General features: G+C 41.7%; 1 protein-coding gene across 19 annotated transcripts in view; it reads left to right on the top strand.

The window, feature by feature from the left end:
* CACNA1C (calcium voltage-gated channel subunit alpha1 C) overlaps nucleotides 1–22,947 on the top strand; it is a 450,530-nt gene that overhangs the window by 36,680 nt on the left and 390,903 nt on the right. For 4 of the 19 annotated variants that reach the window (XM_063153861.1, XM_063153859.1, XM_063153854.1 and 1 more), the window contains exon 1: nucleotides 5,245–5,942. The exons of 12 other annotated variants lie outside the window; for them this stretch is intronic. In XM_063153861.1, the coding sequence (XP_063009931.1) occupies nucleotides 5,894–5,942 (49 nt within the window). In that variant the 5' untranslated portion in view covers nucleotides 5,245–5,893. Of the gene's footprint in view, nucleotides 1–5,244; nucleotides 5,943–22,947 lie in introns of those variants that run through there. 3 more of the 19 variants (XM_063153857.1, XM_063153858.1, XM_063153860.1) reach the window with 1 other exon arrangement.

Below are 22,947 nucleotides of genomic sequence, written 5' to 3'. Positions count from 1 at the left end.
TTATTGCAAATCCTCCAAAATCTGTCAGAACTCCAAATTGCTGGCTTCCTTGAGTTTGTCAATAATTCTCTGTGTTGACAAAGCATATTTAAAAGTTTTGAATCTTTAAATTCCAAAAGACAAGGTAGGAGCTTGGTCTTATGGCCTGCCCCAATGTCAATTTTTTTGTCTTTTTTGAACTCAGTTTATGAGTTTTATACTTGGCATTGGTTTTCCTAGCTAAATGTTTTTCTGCATTGCCTTCTTATTTTCACTTTGTGTAGTTTTCATTGTTTGCTAATTAGGTCCACTGAGGTTTCCAAATGTCAGCATCATGTAATTCTTCTAGTCACTGTCAGGTCTTCCTCAGCAGCTTGCAAACATTTGTTCTTTGAAGAATCCCTCCCTCTAAAATAGTCTCTTTGTGCTTGCCCTAAATCCAAAATTCTGTGTAGTTCTTAGTTAAGAACAAGCTACAAACTCCATGTTCTTGAGTGTTTTCCAGAACTGTGATGGAAGATTAGAATGGTAGTAAACTCTCAATTTTGTTGTGTAAGCTGGATTAATTGGATTGAAATTTCTTTTTCCATTGTACATCTCCTTATAGACTTTAATAGTTCATGTCTTGTTCAACTAATTATTTTAGACTAGTATTAACAGCAACAATTTTGCTTTTTTTCTTAATTGGCAGAAGTTAATGAAACAATGCTGAATTTAAACCTTTGTGTCAATATGTAACCAATCTAGATAGACTCAATTATTTCTTATTTAAAATAAGCACAGGGCAACACTTTTAAGTTTGGGTCTTTCCCTTAAACTTTTTGGCAGCGACACCAAATTTTTCCAGCCAATACTTTTGTGTTTAAATTCTGCAAAGGTGTTAAACCTTCCTCCTGGCCAGGTACCCGTGATGATGATGATGGCATAATGAAAACTCCTTACTAGCTACTTTCCTACCCATCAGTCAATTATATCTTTCCTTTTTCCCCCTTGGATCTAACATTTTCTGTCATTTACCAATACTAGGCCCTAATATACTTTAGTGGGCCATACAACTTGATATTATAATTTCCCTTCTAATTTTTGTAGTTTCTTGACAACATTAAATGCAAATATAAAAGCTAATGACTGAAATTTCAAGGTCAAGCTACCGCTTTTTTTAAATTTGAAAATTACAGCTAAATTTCCCGTCTTTGAAAATCAATCTTTTTCACTGCATAAAATTTCAAAAGTTTCTGTGTGTAACTGTTCCAGATTTTAAGAAATAAAATCACCTAGAAATTCTGATAATCCATCTTCTGCTTCCCATCCATCCCAGACTTCCTTTTTTATCTTGAGAAAGTCTCCTGTGTTCTAGCTAGCTGATAATTTTGAAATGTCTGCAGTTTCCTGACCACACTTTGAATAGCTTTAGGTAGGATTATCAATTGCTTTAATTTCAATTAAAATTAAGCAACCAAGAAAAGTCAAATAAAGAACATTTTAATACAGCTGTATTCATAGGTCTAAAAAGGTAATTTTTTTTCATTATCAAACAAGAAGTGTGGGGGATGATGCAGCTTTAGAGGTTACATAGTTCAAAAGAATAGAAAATAACTGGGAGAACAATTCTTGCCACAGCAGTCCTGAAATATGAGAAAAATGTATTATCACCAATATTTCATTTAAAAATATTTACATTGTAGTTGTGTAATACCAGCAAATTCCCAATATTGGTATTTTACTGTGTGTGCACCAACAATGCAGCCTTGTCAGAAATGACAGGAGTTGTTAGGAGCAGTATGTTGTTCATGCACAGTGATTCTTTAGAGTGTGCAGGCTGTTGCTTTAGGCTGGAATGGTCATTTATTTAAAATAATATCCCATATTCTTCAGTGCAAGGAAGTGCAGAGTCTTATGGGAAGCCTTCTCTGTTGGCAGAGGTGCAAAACCTAAAATCTGTGGGGAAAAAATTCCTTTCAGCAAAGTAACACAGAGCTCTGGCACCAATCCTCTGAGCTGGCCCTGGGAGGAATTGCATTTGTATTGTGAACATTAGTACCATTTCTGGGATAAAAATGCATTTCTTTTCCACTTTTGAATAATTTACCCTTTTCTTTTAGAGTAGAAGGCATTACTGCCAAAATGGTGTGAGCATAATCTGCTGCAATTAGACAGCCTGTGCAGTGGGCCCAGTGGAAACCTTACATCATTTTAGAAATTCTGAGGCTGCTTAAAAGAGCCTTAGAAATGTTATGAGTTATAAAAATAGTTCAGTGCAGAGTTTTTGCACACTCTGGTCTGCCTTCCTCCCCTTGCTTTCCAGCCCCATTTGTTCCATACATCTTGACAGTAACTCCTCCTTTTGGAAGTAGGGAAATGTTCGGGTGATTTCTGTTCTGAAGATGGATGCAGGTCCCATACTGGATTTTGGAGAAGTTGTTATTGCCCAGTATACTCTTTATAAGGCAGGAAAACAGGGAAGGGCTGTTGTATTGTGCACAGAACAAAACATTCCTGGCATGAGAAATGGAGTTGCATGTTCACAGTGTGTACCCTGCAAGTCATTTTTTGGCGCTTTACAACTTTAAATAACAATTTTTCAGGAATCTCTGACTTGGTGCTTTATATGGCCCTCATCACAATTGTTCTCTGAGCAACTGGAGAGCAATTATTCTTCTTGTACTTTTGCATGGGATAGAAAATTTATATCTCCATTAGAGAGGCCTAAGGCTGAATATACATTGATCATTTGTCCAGTCTGTCATCATGGGCTTAGAGAAAGTCCACAAGCCCTGATGCAGGCCAGGGTGGGATAGATACCCTTTATTCTGATCTTTGCATCTCACCTCCAGATCTGCTGCTGCCATATCAGACAGGGACTAAGAACTTCTGAATTGGATTTGTATTGAAATAATAATTCTTTCATAATTTTCTTTAAAGCTGATCTCTCACTTGTATACTCCTCTTTGGGTGTGCCTGTGGGGATTGAACTCTGAAGAAGGCTAATTTTCCTAGTTTCTATGGAGGTTCACACCTCAATTTCTTACCTGAAGTGATCTATATTAAATGTGCATTTCAGTAATCACATTATGAAAAAATCTTACAAGCATTTTTACTTCAAATTTTTGTTTTCATGGACTACATCTTCTTTGTGTACTTGGACAATGCAAATACTTTAGGGGAAGGTGTGGTGTTCACTCTTATGCCACCTGATTCATGAGCAGGATCTTTCCACCTTAATCCTACAATCAGTTTCTTTCCACTTCTCTCTATAGGAAATTATTTTATTGGAATTGCTGAGTAAGGAAGCCTCAAGTTATAGTAGAATTTTTATTTATGCTGGAGAAATTAATGCCAGCTAATAGTGTTGTTTCTTGTTCTGTTTTTCTTTGGTATTTGATTTTTGGTAATTGGCCCAACTTGTGTCCTACTGTGGGAGCTTGGCAGAGAGAGAGAGGGATAAAGAACGGAGGGAAAGATTTGTAGGTGTCAGAGACAGCTTGTGTATGTGCCTGCATGCATATGTGAGCTGGCAGAAAGCAGGGCTGTGTGGATTTTAACTGTTTAAATAATACTGTACATTAATCTTCAGCTAGCTGAGGATGTGACCCAAGAAACGCAAAGGAAACATTTGCAGGTGCTCCAGCAGTGTTTGATTTCTAGGCAGGGGTGATCAGGATGCATTTACTTTCCAAGATGCCTTGTCCATGCAAGGGTGAATCATGCAAGGCTCAGTTGACTCATGGATGGAAAAAATGGAGTTAGTACAACTCAAAATGGCAAGGATTTGTGGTCACAAGTGGAAAACAAAATGTACATTTACACAACAAATGTGGGCAGTGAAGTATCTTGTGTTCAGTCCCTTTTATAATGGTGACGAGAGGACTTGACTTTTTTAAGAAAAGGAAACTTGAACTGAAAATGAAAGCCAAGATATTGTCATTCTACCTCTAGCTGAGATCTTGCCTGATCTGGTAAATTAAATGGGTAAGTGCATGTGACATTATTAGAGAAAAACTAGGCAAGAGCAGACAGAGTATTTTAATTGCTCAGAGGAACTCTTCCTCCTGAGTCAGAATTAAAGCTGTGCCTCTCCATGCTGTCAATGGCAATATGGTGTTGGTTAATTACCCTTTGAACAGCATCTAATGCAGAAGTTGTGATGATCAGTGGTTATTAGAAACCAAAATGACCTTTATTTAGGACAAGTGATTTGGCTGCATCCAGTTTTCGGTAAGTGCTTTACATCTATTCTAGTTTTTCTTGTAGTTCCAAATGGATGTGTTGTGTGGTGGTTGTTTTTTTTTTTTTTTGGTTTCTTTCCATGAATCTGTTAGCTGGCGGTGTTTTCTATAATATTTTGAGTTCCAGCTGAAAGACAGCTCAATTAAAGTGGAGGGGAGAAACCCATCTCCACATGAGCCTATTTGATACTGATAGGCATCTGTAGAGAAGGCACTAAGTTTGTTCAAAAGTATTTCTTTTATAGAGGTACTATGAATTGTAAATACTCTTTTCTTCTAGTTAAAATGGAAAACCACTTGAAAGGAAATACCCATGGTGCTTTAAGCTTCACAAATAGTATTGCATGCATGTGATGCTCGGTGGGTACTCGGTTATGGTGGGAATCTACAGCCCTGGATTTGCACCTAGGGCTTGGTATTCCAGGTGTTCACCTCTGTGCATGTCAGTGGTTCAGTTCCTCGGGTTGTGGCAGTTTCTGCAGTGGTTCTGAGGAGTGTTTTGGGACTCTGCATCTCTTGTTTAACATGGCAGCTCGGAGAGTCCAGATAGGTTTAACATGTGCTGCATTCAGTTCGCATTTCATTTTAGAGGAGTCGTTTTCTCTCTCTGCGGAGGCTTCAATTACAGAGGGCCAAATGACAGGCGTAATTAAGCCAAGTGGTGGGATACCAGCGGAGCACTCCGGCGTTTCCACCAAGGATTTTGCAAATCCTAGCTTGATTAATCTCTTTAAACATCTGTGCATCCTCCGCTCTGTGCAGCTCGCCCCTGGCTCCCTCTCCCTTCCTCCGCCTGCCGCGCCCGCCCGCGGGGGCTCCCGCTCGGCTCCCGCACCCCTATCCCGGGCTCCGCGCTCCTTGGGATGCGGCTCGCACTCCCGTTCCGGGGGCAGAGCCCGCCCCGCGGGCAGCGCGGCTCGGAGCGGTGCCGCTCCCCGCTCGGTGCCCGCTCCCCCAGGCAGCAGCCGGCTCCAGCTCGCCTCCTTGACGTCATGTCTGTGCCGAGGCTCCGGCAGGCGCAGTGGAGGCAGCAGGCAGCGTGTTAAACTTTCACAGCGAGTCCGGCGTTCTCGCAGCGCCGTGCGAGAGCGGGGAGCTGCGTGCAGCCGCAGCTGGAACATCTGGAAGCGTTCAGGGTGTCTGTCTGTCGGCGAGAGGCAGAGAGCGGGCGGCGAGCGCGCTGTGAGGGAGGGGAGGGAGTGAGGGGCTGGGACTGTGCTCTCTTCCTCTGCAGAAACAGCTCCCTGCCAGCACAACGCGCTCAGAATGGCTTTGAAGAGGAGGAGCAGCGGCGTTTGAACATCTCCCCCCTTTTTTTTTGCCTCGTCCTCCTGTTGTTAATCTTATAGTTGGTGGATTTTAAAAAGACATTTAACCCTCAGAGGTTTGTCCTGGATGCTTTTGCTTTTTTTCCTTTCCCCCCCACCCCTCCTCTCGTTTCCCCCCTTCCTGTTCTTTTTTATGGTTTAACAGCCAGAGGTGCTGTGCTAAATTCTTGGAAGGGGCCCGGATGTACTGAGGATGCATTGCAATCTCACTAAAGGAGGCAGTAGTGGAAAGGATCAGTTTTTGGTGTTTGATGCAATAATGGGAATCAGGTAATAATAAAAGGAGAAATTCTGCAGCTCCATTCTTCCTTGAATTTTACCAAGCCGATTTTCGGAGGGATTATTCTGGACTCGTTTTAAATGGTCAATGAAAACAAGAGGATGTACATTCCAGAAGAAAACCATCAAGGTAAGCCTGAGATTTACCTCCGAGGACCTAGCAACCGTTCCCTCCCCTGCCCTTTGTCCCTTCTCTCCCGGCTCGGCTCCGCCGCCGCCACGGGCAGAGAGCAGCCCGTGACACCGGGCTCCATTGGGAGCGCTCGGCTCCCCTCGGCCGGGCGTGCTCCGGGGGGACCCCGCAGCCCCTCACAGAGCTGCTGTTCCTTAGCACAGCCCGGGCACAGAAAAGTTGCTTTGAGTGGCCGTGTCGGGCTCGGGGCTAGAGGGGCTGCGGGCCGGGGCTCGGCATCTCCTCCGTGTCCAGCGAGGATTCACTCGCAGGGCCGCCGCAATTCGGGGATCTTGCCCATTAACCTCCTCCCGGTGCCCCTGAGCTCCGTCTGGGTACGGCTTCCCAAGGCACCGGGAGAGGAGCCCTTCCCTTCTCTTACGCTATTTCCAATCTCTCGCACGAAAGGGGAGGGGAAGGCAGAATTATCTGTTTACACACATGTGCACCATACATGCGCTCATGCCGAGAGAACCAGGGACACCGGGGGTGCCTGTATTGAAATGAAAGTTGGGTTTTACTCGGGGCGCTGATTTCTCGCCCAGCTCCTCGCAGGATCGCCTGCATCATGGACACCAAGCCGTGTGCTGTTGCTCCTCGGCGTTTAGCAAATGCCCCCCGCTATTCCCTGTAGTAAAACTTTGTTTGTCCAAACTCCAGAAGCCTTCCCCCGCCCCCGCCCAACCCCGATGTGCCGTTCCTGAAGTTATTTTTAGCCCGTTACCTGCATGGTGTCACCCCCTCCCCTCCCTCCTTCCCTTCCCTCCATCCCTGGCTGCACACACACACTCACACACACACACACGTCGGTGTTGCAGAGCAGGCAGAGCCATTTCCTCCCCATGGGCGAGGGAAGAGCAGCGCGGCTCCCGGGGTGTCCCTGTCCCCACCTCAGAACCCCCAGCCCCGGCCAACTTCTCCCTCATCGCCCCCCCTGCTTCCCCAGGGCGGCCACAACTTCCCTGCCGGCAATCGTGTTTGTCATCGGGCATCCAACACCTGCTCCGGGGCCGAGCCTGCCCCGCCGAGCCCCAGGTACCCCCAAACACCTGGGAGGGGCAGCAGCGCTGTGGCAGCCCTTCATGGTGGAAGGGTAGTGGGGTTTAGACATAACACCACCCTCCTTATGATTAAACGCAGATTAAAAGGAATAAAAACCAGCCAGCACCCGCAGTCCTAAGCACTCCATCGAAATGAGGTGGGAGGGGAAAGGAAGCAGCCCCTGCTCCGGAGTGCTCCTTGCAAGTGGGAGCCAGTCTGCAGCACATGCGTTCAGCAGGCATAATTGGGCTGCTCTTCCTGGTCCAGCGCTGATAAAGTGGATGAAGAGCTCAGCCTCCATAGCAATATGCCAACGCTATGGCAACCTAAATCCAGCTCCCTCCTTATCAGCTGCAGTGATTATATAATTGGAGGAACAGTTTTGCATCTGTCTCTTGATGCGGGTTGTCATTACTCCCAGGTGAAAGAGTGACTTGTAAAGCAAACAGAAAATCAGCCAGGTGGAAGAGAGTTCTGTTCCCTGATAGTGCTTGGGTTGCCATTTATTTACAATCTATTTTTATTTTATGCAAACAGCACCTGAAAGGTTAAATTGATCAGTAGTCAAGAAAACCTGGTGGTGAGGAGATGGGAGCAAACCAATCACAAGGTGGAATGGAGCCATTAAAGCAGCCACAGATTTGCAGTCCAAGGTAGTGATGGGAGGGGGGTGGAAGATGAAGCCAGCTCTGGGATCCTGGTCTGCTCCTCTCTTCTGACATGGAAGGCTGATTTAGATCAGTCCTTGCTCTTGTGCTGGCAGCAAGGTGAACGTTCCAGGTTCTTGGTGGTGCAAGGCAAATTTTGATGTCTGTTCTTGAGGTGTGACTGATGTGAGCAGGCCTCTGCTGGCAGCTGCTGCCTGATATCAGCCAGCCCACCTGAGCTCACACTCAGCTAACCAGGCAGCAGGGCAGCTGCTCCAACAGGGCTCCCTCAAGGTAAATAAATAAATAAAATGTAGGGAGGCCATTAGTTACATTGTGAGGGCTGTGGTGGAGAGGAATTGTGTTTGAAAGGGCTTTGCTGGCTTTTTATCTGCCAGTTTGGGTAGGTTTGCAATAATACTTGTTTTACACTTCTGGATGTGGCTAGGTGTCCTGAAAAATCTTTGGCCTACAGTAAGAATTTCCTGGGTTTTTTTAGATGCGAAGCCTGCTGTGCTTTCATTACGGCCTCCCATTGCACAAAGGCAAGTGACTAGTTATGTTATTTGTTGATGCTGAGACACAATGCTCGTTTTTTTCGCTACACAATGGAGCATATTTTTTTAATAGCAATTATTCCTTGATACAGCTTACGTTTGTCCAGAAAACGACAAAAACCCACCCAAGAAGCGCCAGCAAAAGCTTCCCAAACTCACTGCATCACAACCCAGGCACACGTGGGAATGGGTGGAATCCTCGAGGGGCATCTTTAGCGCGCTCCCTCTTAACGCTGTTGAAAACTTGGTCCTTTGAAATAAAATAGAAAACGGGTGTGCAAACCCACGTGTTGCAGCCCCTGTAGGGAGGGAGGGAGCGGAACGGGATGGCCGGAGCTGCTCGGACACGCGTTAAATTCGCCTCTCGCGGCCACCTGTGCTGGGCAGGGGCGGCAGGGAGGGAGCCCGGGGCTCCGCGGAGGTTGCGCTGAGGTTTTGCTGAGGTTTTCAGCCCCACGGAGGGGAGGGAGGGCAGCGGGGTCCCGCAGCCTCTCCCGGAAGGTGGCACTGCAGGGCTGCTCTGCCCGGGATGCTGCGGCCAGCCCCGCTCTCCATCGCTGCCTATCCCGGGATAAAATTCATCAGGGCTGAAAAGCCCCCGCTAGGTCATTTATTCCGTGCTGCAATGATCCTCTGAGTGAAAAGCCATTTTTGCTGAACTACCCTCCCTTCAATTTCAGATAATGCCTTTGGGCTTTGTCCTTATTGCATATTTTGAAGAGATTTCTACCTGCTGCTTGTAGAAAGAGAACCCCCTCAGGTATTTGTCAACCATAATTAGGTCTTCTTGCAACCTCCTTTCCTAACCTGCACATACCCTGTTCTTGAAATGTTTCCCTGTAAGACACTCTTTTCATAGTCCTTGTATCTCCTGTATCTGTTAAATTAAGAACTAATTAGTATACCCTTTATTTCTCAGAAGCCTATTGATAGCGAGAGGGTCAAGCCACCAGTGTAGTCCCTGATGTGTTTTCTGGCCTGAAATGAGGGTCAAACCCACAAATATTCCTCTTAACTTTGCAGGTATAAATAGAGATGATTGTGTACACACTTCACAGCTGATTTCAGTTGGAGAGCTGAAATCTGTCTCATGCTGTGCTGCAAAGCAAAACCATTGGCTATAGGCACTAGAATTTATTGGATGTTTGCTTTAATTTTCTGCTCTATTTTCAGAATATCAATTTTGTTTCCTGTTTGTTTTTGGGGCAATGCTTTCACGTGTAGGAGAAGCCACGTTCTTTCCATGGTGACAAAGTGACAATATTGGCAAACTTTGTTATCATTTTTGAGTATTTTCTCTTGTGCTCTTGCTTTGCTGTAAGGCTTGGTCAGAGTGGGCATTAGTCATGGGGCATAAAGGATATCTCTATGTGGTCTGAAACAGCTTATCTTCAGGATTTTTGGAGAAAAAGAGTCTGAATCACTGTTTAAAGATTCAGCACTAGAATTCCAACCTCCCTGATTTAACAATAAACGTTTGTATTTATGAGGTGTTATCTTCTGCCTCAGAGTATTTGGAACTTTTGGTTGGTGTGAAGCATTTAATTCAATATAATATGAAATAGCAGTGTAATGTAGAAATATTTAACATAGTGTTAAGTAACAGTACTTAAACATTCTGCATAATACAGTGCACTGCATTTATTTGTGAAAGTTGCCAGTAGAGCCTCCAGGAAGGTATTTAAGTGCTTTCAAGCATTAAATATCCTTAAAAGGAGTATTTAAGTGTCCTGCAAAAGGCATGGAATTTAAAGTATATACTTTTGAAAGGTTTTCTTTGACATAATCTCCAGTCACAGAGACCAGTTTTGGTTAGGTCATCATCAGTGTTCCTGCTGAGGGGATCACCCTGGAGTTTGCCCTGCTGTCCTGAGCACTTCCCTGGTGCGCTCTCTGCAGCCCAGGCACCTTGAACCCCCTTTGGCTTGCATTTCTGATGTGTTTTTGGGGTTACAGCTGGGTAATTCACTATAGCAGGCATGACACAGCCTTGCCATGTGGAATTAATTTATCCCACTGAGATACTTACTTTGAATTCTTTGTCCTCATCTTCTTGTTTTGTTTCTTCCAAACACTTCAGAGAACATGCTCTGTGACTGCAGTGCTGCCATATGTACTCAGTTTTGGTGTGTTTTCTTCCAGTTTTGTGGAAAATGGTTCTGCATCCATACTTAAAATAGGGTTTGCCTGAATGGCAGTCACTCTTAAATTTACTTCTTGTGTGTGTGTGAGTTTTCATTGTAGCCATCAACTTGCCGAGGAGTGTCTTGTTGTCTTGTTTAACCCTTTCTGGGAAATAAGGAAAGGAACAGAGTCATTCAAGTTCAGCAACAGCAAATAAATAAAAGAGCTCCTCTGAGCAAGTGTTCTCTAAATTTATTGACTATCAACCAGCATAACAGATGTGACTGCGTGCAGTAAAATTCTCTCTTAAATTATTGAACACAACAAATCAGATCAACACCAAAGAAAGCTTTTACCAGTGGCAGATATATGATTTACAAAACATAATGTTATTAAATGGTTCTATTGCCTATCTTTTTTTAAAGACTGCATACAAACCCAGTATATTTTTTGTCAATCATTTGTCTGAAACACTGGTTTTGTTTAGATAGTGGGGATGATAGGTATTTGAGAGCAAGTGTGTTCATTAAAATGTTTATTACTGGATTTCAGCATCATTAATTTTAAAAAGAGAAAATGCTATTAAGGGTTCAGACATGTTGGTGGGTGGCCACTGAACACTCTTCCTGTAGTTCATCTATTACCTAACATAACATTGGCATTTCTTCTTAGTAACATTACCAATGAAAGTAAAAAAAATTACTATTTTTAGAAGTTTTCTGTTTTATTGGAGTAAAAGCATGACTGTGCATTTAAGCATGTCAAGCTTTTTTCCCTCAGTTTTTATTTATTTGTTTTTAAACTGGGAGAGAAAGCGCCAGTCTGTTTTAAGTGCAGAGAGGGCAGTGATGGGTTCATGGTGCTCCTGGCAGAGTTTAGGTGTGGGTTCAGTGGTGGATTTGTCCTGTTGGGATCTCTGATATCCAGTAGTGAGGTTTTATATCACAGAGGCAACTGGTGCTATTGCAGGGTTGTTGTGAAACACATCAGGGTGCAGTTGATAATACATATAAACCCTTTTCTGAAAGAAAAGGAAGAATTATGGAAGAATTTCTGTCAGTTCCTGTGGATTTCTCATAATCATGAGAATGGAATAAACTTTAAGAACTGATGATGGTTTCAGGATAAGCCAATTCCAGCTGGAAGAGTCACAGGTGTCTCTGTACCATGTGTGGAGATTTCCAGAACAAAAGGCCTGGCTGAATTTCCTCCAGAAACCCAAACACAACATTAAGGATTGTGTGGTTTGGACAGGTGCCTTTGCTGGTCAAAAGAAAAGAGAGGGAGAAAAGGTTGATATATGTGTGGTAGAAGGTGACAGAAGATTTGATGGAATCACATTTTGTCTGTATTTGGTCAAACTGGCAGCTGTCCAGCAGGCACGGCTGAGTTATTGCAATCTGGAGCTGAGAGATGATGAGCACAGCCCATCCTCAGGAGGAGATGGGATTGGGGAGCAGTGGCTGCTGGTGGCTTTGGAGGTGGGCTGCCCTCCCTGTCACCTTCCCAAAAACAATTCTGGGAGCTGCTGCTCTCCCTGCCTCAGCTTTCAGTGCAAAATTGGCATTTCTGGGAGGTGAGGATTAAACAAAATGGTCCTGTGTGATGGGAGGGAGCTGCTGGAGCTGGGCTGGGCTGCTCAGCACCCCACTGCAGACAGGTTTAATTAAAAGGGGCTGTTCAGGGCCATGGCCAGGCAAATCCTGAATGTCTCTGATGATGGAGCTTACCCAAACCCACTGCAGCCTTTCATTTAATTCTCTTCATAACAAACAAACAAACTGACCACGTTGTTCTGGTGTCTGCTCTGTGTGTTTCAGTCTGCATCCATGAAGATGGAGAGCTCATTTCCCAATGTCACCCAGGCACTTTGCTGGCTTTAATCAGACACAGAGGCTGTGTGAGGGGCTTTTGGAATAATTTGCTTTTTTGGGAACCTCTGGGATGTTAGAAGCTTGTACAGGCATGCTAAAATGGTGTTTGTAGAGGACTTCCACAATTTTCCTTTTTTTCCTGTGTGTTTTTTTCAGCCCCACATAGAAAATTCTAAATTTCAGTGGCTGCCTCAGCAGGAAAAACATTCGGAATCCATGGAAAACCACCAGCAAGTTGAATGTCCTTCAACAGCTGGGAGAAATTAGCAGAGTACCATTTAAAGCCTCTTTCATGGGGGGGAAAAACAAAGTTATTTTACCTGGCATCTGTCAAGAAATGAAAGAAATCCACAAGTCTCACCTGGGCACCAAGAAACTCAACAAATTTAGGAGGGAAGGAAAATTTGCTTCTTTAATAAAATACAGAAGATTAAAATAAAATAATTATTGAGAGTGACTGGAAACTTAGTGGTTTTCAAACCAGAGACAGTAATAAAAAGGAATCTGATTGCACAGGAACTCTTTTTGAGTTTTGTCCATAAACCTTAAAGAGTTAATTTTCCCAAGGAAAATATTGAGAACCACCCAACCTTAAAGAATACTCTATGATATATTTAAAATATCCTTCTCTAAATTGCATTGTTATTTATCTAAAATATTCAGGTTTTTAACCCACTCTGTGTATGGTTGCCTTTGGGTGTTTTGGAAAAAACAATTAAATATGACTGAACATGACATTATAATTACAAAGTAAATATGCTCTAATTGAGTAATTAACTCAACATTTCTTGCTAAAGGCATTGTAGGAACAAACTCATGTTAGTGATCAGATTTCAAATTCTTTATTCCAAGGGACAAAAAAAAGGCTCCCATTCTCCAATATGGCTGGCTGGATGTAAAACTTCTTAAGACGCCTCAGTTTTAAAATTTAATCTGTAATTTCTGAAATTTAATATACATTATTGTTGCATCAGATATTCTTCTAATGCTTTTTGTCAGAAGAAATAATATTTTACATAGACAAAAGGAATACTTGTGTCTCTTTGCTTGTAACTCAGCTCAACTCAGGTGGCAGCTATATTCAGTTTCAGGAGCTACTGGCAGAAATTATGATTTTTAAACTGCAACTTGTGTTATACAGCTGTCAGGAGTAGAATTTTAGCTTCAGGAATGATTCAGGAGTAGGAATTTTAGCTAAAATTCCTGAATTTTAGCTTCAAGAATGCAAAAATGACCTGTGTGAGAAGCAAATGTAATTTGTGTGAATACAGGAATTAAAGTTGATGTGTGTTGAAGGGGAAAAATGAATTATTGCACCTAAATACACTTGTTGAACCTTATTTCTGATGCAGATTGACAAATATCAGGAAGTTGAAAGTTGAGACTGATCTGTAATGCCAAAATTTTCTGAGTTTTCCATCTTATAGCTTCCATTTAAAAAGAACATTTTCAGTGCAGACCCCACATGTAAATATTAGACATTTGAATTAAGCATGAAGGGGTCTGATTTCCTTGGGATGAATTTAAGATACTGACAGCAAAGTCAGCAAATGAAGTTGCACAGACCCAAGGGTCATTAAGAAAACAGGAAATCCATAGTATTCATCACTCTCTGGAGTTGAGAACAAATAGAGTCAGGCAGGGAGGAAAGCTTCACCTGTGTGCTGAAATTCACATATGATAATTAAATGGCCTATTATTGCTTTTATAAATTGTATATTGCCTGTTATTATTGCCCATTGTAAATTGTATAGATGCACAGAGTGTTTTCAGGTGTAATTTAAATTCAAATTGGTGTCTTTAGAGAGAAGTAAAAGGCATTTATGGGGTGAAAATTGAAAGTGATCAGGTTTAATTGTGGGTTTAATGGAACTTTAGTGTGACTGTATCCAGGAGCAATAGCTAGGAGTGGATTACATGGAATCTTTTACATCACTTTCACCTAAGTGAAAATTTTAAGATTTGCAGCACCAGTTATGTTTAGTGCCAGCAGCATCAGAAGTTGAATTCATAAATCAGTGAATGGCTTTAGCCATAGAACTCCAATGCCTTACCTGGCAGATTCTCACTGGCTTTGGCTCAATTGCACAAATTCTGAGTGTGAAATGTTTGAAATGTTTGTTAGCAGGTGTTTGGGGTGTGCTGGTCCTGCAGCTAGCAGCACACACTGCTGAGTTCTCAAAAAAGAAAAATTCTCCACAGTTTTCTTTGAGAATTGTTTGCTATTTCTTCAATGTAACAAAGCTTATTGCTTAAATCAGAAATGAACACATTCTTGAGGGTATATGCTGAAAAAAAATCCTTAATTTTGTTTTTTGGGTACACTATGACTAAGAAGTTAATAGTTTCATTTGAATTTTGAATTTGAAATTGATTGCAGTGAATTGGATTTGCAATGGGACAGTGATGACTGGAATAGAGTAACTCTGAGTATCTCTTGTCTTTTCAGCCATTATGGCAAAAGTCAGAAACAAAAGCAGAGTGAAAGACTGAGATGAACATGACTTGAAGGCTTTTCCCTGCTTTAAGGCAAAGGGTGTCAAGAAAGATCATAAGAGAAGAAAAATTTTGTCCCAGCTTGCATGCAGTGATAAAAGATGTAATGCATGCCAGGAAATCAGTCAAAAATGACAAGAGGGACTTGCTGCTGGCAGCTCTCAAAGACAACCAAAGCATTTTAAAATAAAATTTGAGAAAATTCAGCCATCAGACTTTGGAAAAATTGAGGATGGAGCTTTACAGGTGCCTGGCAGAGTCCCTGTGAGTGTATCATGGCACACGGTCAAATGTGAAGTGCTTAAAAAAGGATCACATCTCCGAGTATGAATAATTCAACAAAACACTGCAGGAAGTTTTTAATGCTGAGAATGCAACTTCTGCTACTTTCTATGAAACATCATGCTTAGACATCTCCTTAAGTGCTTTTAATTTGCAGTGTGGTTCACACAGCTTGGAGTATTTCTGTGCAGAGATATGCATTTGACTGCAACATACATCCTGCTGTTCCAAGGCAAAGCTTGTATCTAAATAAGTACATATGGGTCAGCAGTTCTTTATTTTTCCAGTACTTAGCATTCTTATTGAGAGCTTTGCTGTTATCTTTGCCTTGAATTTGCTTTTATTTCACAAGAACATTTTTTTTCTTTTCGTTTTGGGGTGTGCATTCTTGAGATTTTGGCTTTTGTGCTTTAAGGCAGTTTCTGATGGAGAACATCAGTGCCCAGAATGCACTGAGTGTTCCTAAGGATCTTGGTATGCATGCTGTAGGGCCAGAAATAATTTCTCATTATTTATGAGAAATATGGATGGGAAAGCCCTGTGTGGAGTCAGCTCTACAAATATCAGAGGGAAGGAAATTTATTCTTTTTAGCATGTATTGGTGGTGTTTGATACTTCAAAAGGAATGTGATGTAAGCTCAGCCAGATGGTTTAATACATTGGTGGATTTCATTACTCCTCTCCTTGAGTCGTGTTGGAATACTATTTTAGAATACTATTTAGAGATGGAATTGCTGCAGAAGATGGAAAGCCCCACTTGTCATCTTAGGATTTAAACCTAGTTCATGTAGCTAGTTGTTCTCATAAAAGCAGTAGAAAGTATCTAAACCTGATTCTGCAGCTACAAAAGATCTGACAGACTGTCAGGTGCTGTTTGGGAGATTAATGTAAAGACTGGAGTATGGAAATTTAGAGGAGCAGACTGTGTTCTAATTTATTTCTGTGTTAGGATGGAGACTGTCAGGAAGTCTCATATCTGCACAAAAGCTCTACTTCTTTCCTTTTGGAAGGTTGAAAAAGGAACATGTTCTCTGAAGTTATTTACTTCTCCTCTTCTATATTTACATGGTCATGGTCCCTGTAATATGAACAACTTCCAGTATTAAAAGGTCTCGTTATCTTCCCAATGTGCCAGGTCAATGGGCTTGGAAAATTAATTTTCTCTTTCTTCATTAACTATGTTATGTGTGCTTATGTGAAGATACCACCCTAGGAGGTGCATGCAAAGAAATTAATAAGTTATTTAATTTTAGTAAGATCCATGTTATGAAATGGTGTTTAGTTGCTGATATCATCAAGCCTGGAACAGACACAGCAATGCTGGGAAGTTTTATCCCTGTGTCTGGGTGTAAATCAGAGAGGACAAACCCTGCCCAGCTCCTCCTGAGCGCACAAGTTTGAGTCTTGTGGTGCAATCAGAACCTCAGGTTGGGTATTTTGTCCTGCCCCAGCTGTGCTGATCAAGGAGCAGGGCTGCTGATGGGTGCCCCCATACAGATGTTGTGCCATGATTTATCTCCTTCAATTTCTGCTGACTTGCTTTTTCTCTGCCTTTGTGTCTGCCTTGTCATTCCAGGATAAACAACCCAACCCTAGTTTGTTTGTTTTTACCTGCACTAGCTTTTCCACCTCCATCCCCAAATTTGGTGTTTCTGGTACTGGTTTTCAGTAATGCTGGCCTTATTTTACTTTCCTAACACAGTTACCAGAGCACTGCTGTCCCTGGGATGCTTCCCTATAGGGCTCCAGCACTTTGCTCAATGGAGTGTGGAGTTTATTCCTCCCTGACAGGTCCCTCTGGGCTGTGTGTGCAGCGTGGCCATTTCTCACATTTCTCACCTGTACCTCCTGTCAGCTCCTCACTCTGTTGCCACTCCTGGTGATCCCTCATGCTATGGCCAGTAGTTTTCCATGTCCTGTTTGGTCACCCAGGCCAGGCTGAGTCATCTGCCTGCAGCCCTAGCACCAATTATTCTGAGCAGCCTTAACCTCACTAATGAGCACTGTATATTAATAAGTAAAGAGGATTCTCCTCTTTGTCAGTGCAATCTTGCCCTGGTGATGGTCAGTGTTACAGTCAGGGTGTAACAGCCATGGAAGGAATGTCTTGGGGAACAAATGACCAGACAGGTTTGTAAGGAGTCAGTGCAGAGACTTGTGAATTTTGAGCCAGATGCTTTATGATCAGGATGTGTGTGGGTTTCCCTCTTGGGTGTAAATTGCAGAGACAAAGTCTGTTTCTCTTGAATGCAGACATTGCTGTGATCAAATGGGAATTTGATAGGAAAGGGGGCTGCTGTCTGGGCTCTCTCTGGGGGCTGCACATGGTGCTGTGGGGTGTGCACACAGCATCCTTGGATAGGAGGAATGAACCCTCTCTCTTCCTCCCAAACCTACACATACCACTAGGCACCTCCAGGGCTTGACTACTAACTTAGACACACAGATATTTCTGCTTTTTATCTGCCATCTTTCCACTGTGTGAGTATCATGAGGCATTTTTATTTTTTGTTTCCAAATAGCTGGGGAAAAAACCAAGAATTATCTACTCTTGGGAACCATTAGAATGTCTTTGAGATGTCTGCAGTTGCACTGTGCCTACACAGTTTTGTGTATATATAGGCAGAAGCATAATTTGCTTAGTGGACCAGAATGAATAAGTGACTGTTGTTGGAAGCATCTGGCTGTGTGTTATGAAAGATTTTGAAAGAAATAGAATAGTGTGAAATAAGAGAGAACTGTTCTATGTTTTGTCATTGTTCATATAGTAAAACTGATCATTTGGCATAGATTCCATTTTACCTCACTGTAGGTGTTTAAATTGTCTAGTTAGAGCTAATCCTTTAGAGCTGGTGTGCTGTCAGTGGAGAGGCAATCAGCCATGGCCAAAGAACATTATAGATATATGAAATAGGTGGGGTAGGCTGATTTTTTGGGAGCTACTTAACTCTGCCTTGGCTATGTAGCTAAAGCTTTGGTGACTAAGTTAGACTAAATGTCAGATTTCTGATTGCTGGAACTACTGCACTGAATTCTACCTTGTGCATGTGTGTGGCTTCTAATTTTGGTTGTCAACAACAGAGGCATAGTGGGAACACAGGAATTCTGTGACTATTTTAGTTTCAAGTCACCTGTCTTTCAGGTGGCCTGTGTGAATGCTAATCCATTCAGTGTACACATCCTGCCTGGATGCATGCTGGTAAACAAAATAAATTGGCAAAGAAAAGCATGATAAGGAAAATCACAACTTGGGAAAAATGCCAGTTGGAAATTCATTGTTGGAAGCTGCTTCTTGAGGAATATCCCTGCTAAACCCCTGTGTTGTGAGAACAATCCATTTTACCTGAGATGTTGTTTAGGAGTGGAAAACTTTGTGAGTGCAGAACAGGCAGCTTCAGGAGGGAGATGGGTTTTCCAGAGTCAGAGAGGAGAGATTTGGGAGTGTCAGAGAGGGATGGCAAGTGTGGCAGAAGACACAGCATCACAGGAATTATGCTGTATATAATCACAGGAATTATGCTGCCATCAGTTCAGGCTTTGCTTCCTGGCTAGTGTGGTACCTGGGCTGGCTGGAATGTACCAAACTCACCAGGAAAGATGAACAGCTGGGTGACAGCAATGCAGAGAAGGTTCCCTGCTGTAACCCTTTGGTTGGTGTGGGCTCAACAAATGCAGTGTGCCTGGTTTTGGGAGTGCCATTTTTGAGTAGTGGAGAACTCCTTCTCTAGCAGGGTCTCAAAGAGAAGATAAACTGAGGCATGAAATTCATTTTCTCTTATGAACTTGGTGACTTTGTTGAACCTTGGACATGCTGGCAAATGGGATTCTGCCTGCCACAGCCTGGATTTCCATGTGGAGCATGCTGGATCCATGCTTTCAGGCAGAGGGAGAGCCCTTGCCCCCCAGGATGCAGCCAGGGGAGGAATCCTTCTGGTGGCTTCAGAAGAAAAGGTGAACCTCTCTTGGCAGGGGAAGTTTTTATCATCATAAATAAAGGGCAGCACACTCTTTCTTTATACCTGTGCTACTATATCACCTCAAAGAATGTGCATCTTTTCAATTTTCTCCCTCTCACTGCCACAAGCAGGGACATGAAGTTGTTCTGTATCACAGGATTTCTTCAGGGCCTCTTTGCCCAGGATTTCCAGCTCTGGCTCTGTCCTGCTGCCCTTTACACAAGCTCTGGAGTGCCCAAATCCTGCTGTGCCCAGGGAATGCCCGAATCCTGCTGTGCCACAGCACCCAGGGTTTGTGAAGCAGCAATTTCAGCTCCCTGGAGAGCACCAGCCACAGAGATTCTTCTTGCAGAAATTGCCATCTGCAATGGGAGAGAGCAGCTCAAAGCAGTGCTTGCCCTTCTCATGAGGTGCTGGTGAAATAATTGAACTTTGTGAACTCAGCTGTGAAATCTGGATTTTTAAAAAAGGAAGTAAGGGGATTTTTAAATTAAAAAACAACCTTTAAATGCAATATTTACCATTGGTGGCTTCCAGTTGAATCTTTCTGAAGAAATCACAAACATATGTTTTGCCTCTTTGAAAAGCTATTCTGTAATTTTGCACGGGGTTGTCTCTGATGTTTTCTGTCATCGTTTCACCATTTGCTTTTGAATGCTCATTTACTGTCTGTGCCTGGTAATGATACAATGACTCAAAACAAGAGAATGTTTCAGGAAATGTATGGATTTAAGTGGGAGTAATTTACTTAAAATAATGTTACTGTTTTTGTAGCACTACTTTTCTGATTAAGCCATTGTACTGCAAATAACTTGAAATAAGGACAATGGGGATCCCCAGTCTACATGGGAAAATGTTGCATTTATCCCACTGCAGGCCTTAATATGTTGCAAAAGACACATTTTTACAGAGAAAATTCCAATTGGTGTACTTTAAAGATCTGAGTTTGCTGCTGTCCTTGGGCTGTCTGTGGGTAACAGATTTTTGGGGACATCTGCCAGGCTGAAGAATTTCACCCAGCAGTTTCTGGATTCTGCTGTTTGATCACCAAAAGGGTTGTTAGAAAATGAAGCAGACCTGACCTGGGGAGATGAAGTGAAATAATGTCAGGAAGTGACCCCTGACATTTCACAGTTAAGTTTTCCCTGGTTGTTGCTCCTCGTTGTCACCAGTGCACACCTTATCTGACACCTGACTTTGCTTAGCTACAGCTACCAAATATTGGATATAGTAAGGGTTATTCCATGAGGTTGAAAGGGTCATGAGGTGTGTCAAAGAGCTTCCACGTGCTTGTGCTCATTAATTCTGATCAATTTTTTATAACTCTCTCTTACATAAAACTGGATGCTTAAGCTATTTTTAGTCCTTCATTGAAGATGTTTTCCTGCTCTACATTTCTTGTATCTCCTTTTTTCAGTTCCCTGGGCTTTCAGGCTTGCATGTTGGTTGGAAATCATTCAGGGATGTGTTTCTATGTGTCGGTTCATTCTGTCCAGAATGAAAAAAGCCAATGAGGACAAAGCTGCTCTGTCATGGAAGAGGAGTCAATCTGCACACACCACCTTCCTCCAAACTGGGAGGGCACAATTTTTAAATAGCCTGGATGTTTTGAGGCCTTCTGTTATGTTTTTGTTACTTTGCTGGTTTGGATTTTTGTGTTTTCCTCCTTTTTAGTTCTCTAATGAGCAGTAGAACCACGGAATCTCTAGACCAGATGAGTGGTTTGTAGGAAATTTCTTGCTTCTTTTGTGATGCTGATCCTGCAAACTGTGGAATAAAGGAACACAATGCCTCAGCTTTCACCATCTTTGGTGAGATCTGCAAATTGCCAAGGCAGAGCTGGAGCAGCCAGAGCCTTCTCCCTATGACAGAGCTGACCCAGAGCCTCCTGGGCTCTCACCAAGAGCTCTGCAGACCTGGCGTGGATCTGCTCCATGTAAATTCCCTCATGATCAATGGACCTGTTTTTATATAAACAGCAGCTTTTATTTTTAGAAAGAACCTACAAAGGCTGCCTCAAACACTTGTCTGCAGAAAAGGTCACAGGGAAGAGGCTGAACACCCTTTGTGCAGTCACCCAGTGACTCAGGAGCTATTCTGGGGTTACGTGTGCCAGGGTTCAGCCTGGGATGCAAACCAGATGCTGGCTTTCCTCATACAGGTGCTTGCAAAGATTGTCTCCTGCTCATTTCCCCCACCCATTATTACCTCTCACCCTCAGCTCCTCCCTTCGCTGCAGTTGCAATCTCCTGATTAGTGCCTTATTTAGGTTGGGAATGCTCACAGCCAGCAGAGCAAGCCAAGGGTGCTTATTTTTGCATCTGTATATTGCACATGCTTAATGTTTAGACTTGGAACATTCAGCAAGAAGATACCAGGAGCTAAAAAAAAAAAAATATTAGGGAAAAGTTTGCATGCTGGAGGTAGAACATATTACTTTATGCACCAAACAACCCAGTAAAAATATTTTTTCTTCTATGCAAAGTGCTATAAAAATATGACTCTAAATCTATCTAATACTATGATACCTCTAGATCACAAAGATCTAGTTTGAGTAAATGAATGGTTTTGGGTATTTTTTTAAAGTTATCTTTTAATATCACGCTGAATATTAACCAAGCCGCTGTTTTTCCTTTGTTGTATAGCATGGTTTGCATTCTTGTGGTTGGTCATTTTCTGTGGGTTTGTTTGAGGGGAGGAATTCACAAGGAATTCCTTTTCCTTGGTGTGCAGAGCATGTTGTGTATACAGCATTCTCTTGGGGATTTTGTGGATGAAAGGAAATACAGAATGGAAGAAGCTTTTAGTCTTCTCTCAATTCAGATTTTGCCTTTTTTTGCATAATCTCTTTCACACACCTTAATGATGCTAAGGTACAAAGAGCCCTCCTGTTTGAATACTTTTATTTTGTTTAAAGTTATTAAAAAATGAGATAACATTAATTGGGTGACTGAAATTATTAGAAACACCAAATTTTCTATTTTTACTTAATTCTTAGAGTTTGATTGAAACTTTTGTACAGCTTGTTTCAAAACTTTCCTCTTCAATTGGTTTTGGTGATGTTTTGTTGGTATAATTCCAAGCAGCAAGGGAAGAAAAAGAATCAGATTTTAAAAATAGAAAAATGTGGTTTTTAGAACACTAAGATTAATAGCTGAAATAAAAACTGACTCTGAAGCATCTTATAAATACCTTTTCCTTTGAACCTGCATTTCAAGAAGGGAGTGCATCTTTAATTTATTAGGGTATTGCATGCATGATCTAAAATTAGGTAAATGTAGCTTAAAATAAATTTTTGCCTTTCTGGAAAGCAAGCAATAGTTTTTGAGGGCCTGTTTTGCATGTGTGTGCTAATGTCTGGTTTTCACTGAGGATCATGTAATGGGTACCTCTGGAAATTGGATGGGTTTATATCTCAATTATATATTGAGGTTTATATTGTGATTATATATTGAGATATATATCTCAATAGATATAGATATATCTATTATTTATTTATTCTATATATATAATAGATATATATTATTATATAGTATACAATATATATAGATCTGTAGATTGATATATAATATTAATCTTATAATTGATATTATAATATAATATCAGTATATAATCGATGTTATATATTATAATATCAATTATAATATAATTATCAATTATATATTGATATGTAATGGATAATATCTCTATATAATAATCTCTATATTTCTATTATTGCTATATAATAATCTCTATATCTCTATATAATAATATTTATCTCAATTATATCATATATCATATATTATATATCATATATTAATATAATAATATTTATCTCAATATATATCTCAATTCTATATTGAGATTTTTAATATATATACATGTATATATTATAATATATTATTATAATATAAAATATATATATATATTCTCTTAGATGGTATGGTTACTATCTGACTGAATCTTTAATTTGGGTGTGTTCTCACCACCCTGAACAGACTCAGAGC

Source organism: Melospiza melodia, chromosome 4, assembly GCF_035770615.1.
Source record: "Melospiza melodia melodia isolate bMelMel2 chromosome 4, bMelMel2.pri, whole genome shotgun sequence".
Classification (NCBI taxonomy): Eukaryota; Metazoa; Chordata; class Aves; order Passeriformes; family Passerellidae; genus Melospiza; species Melospiza melodia.
This window is presented reverse-complemented; position numbering and strand designations above follow the sequence as displayed.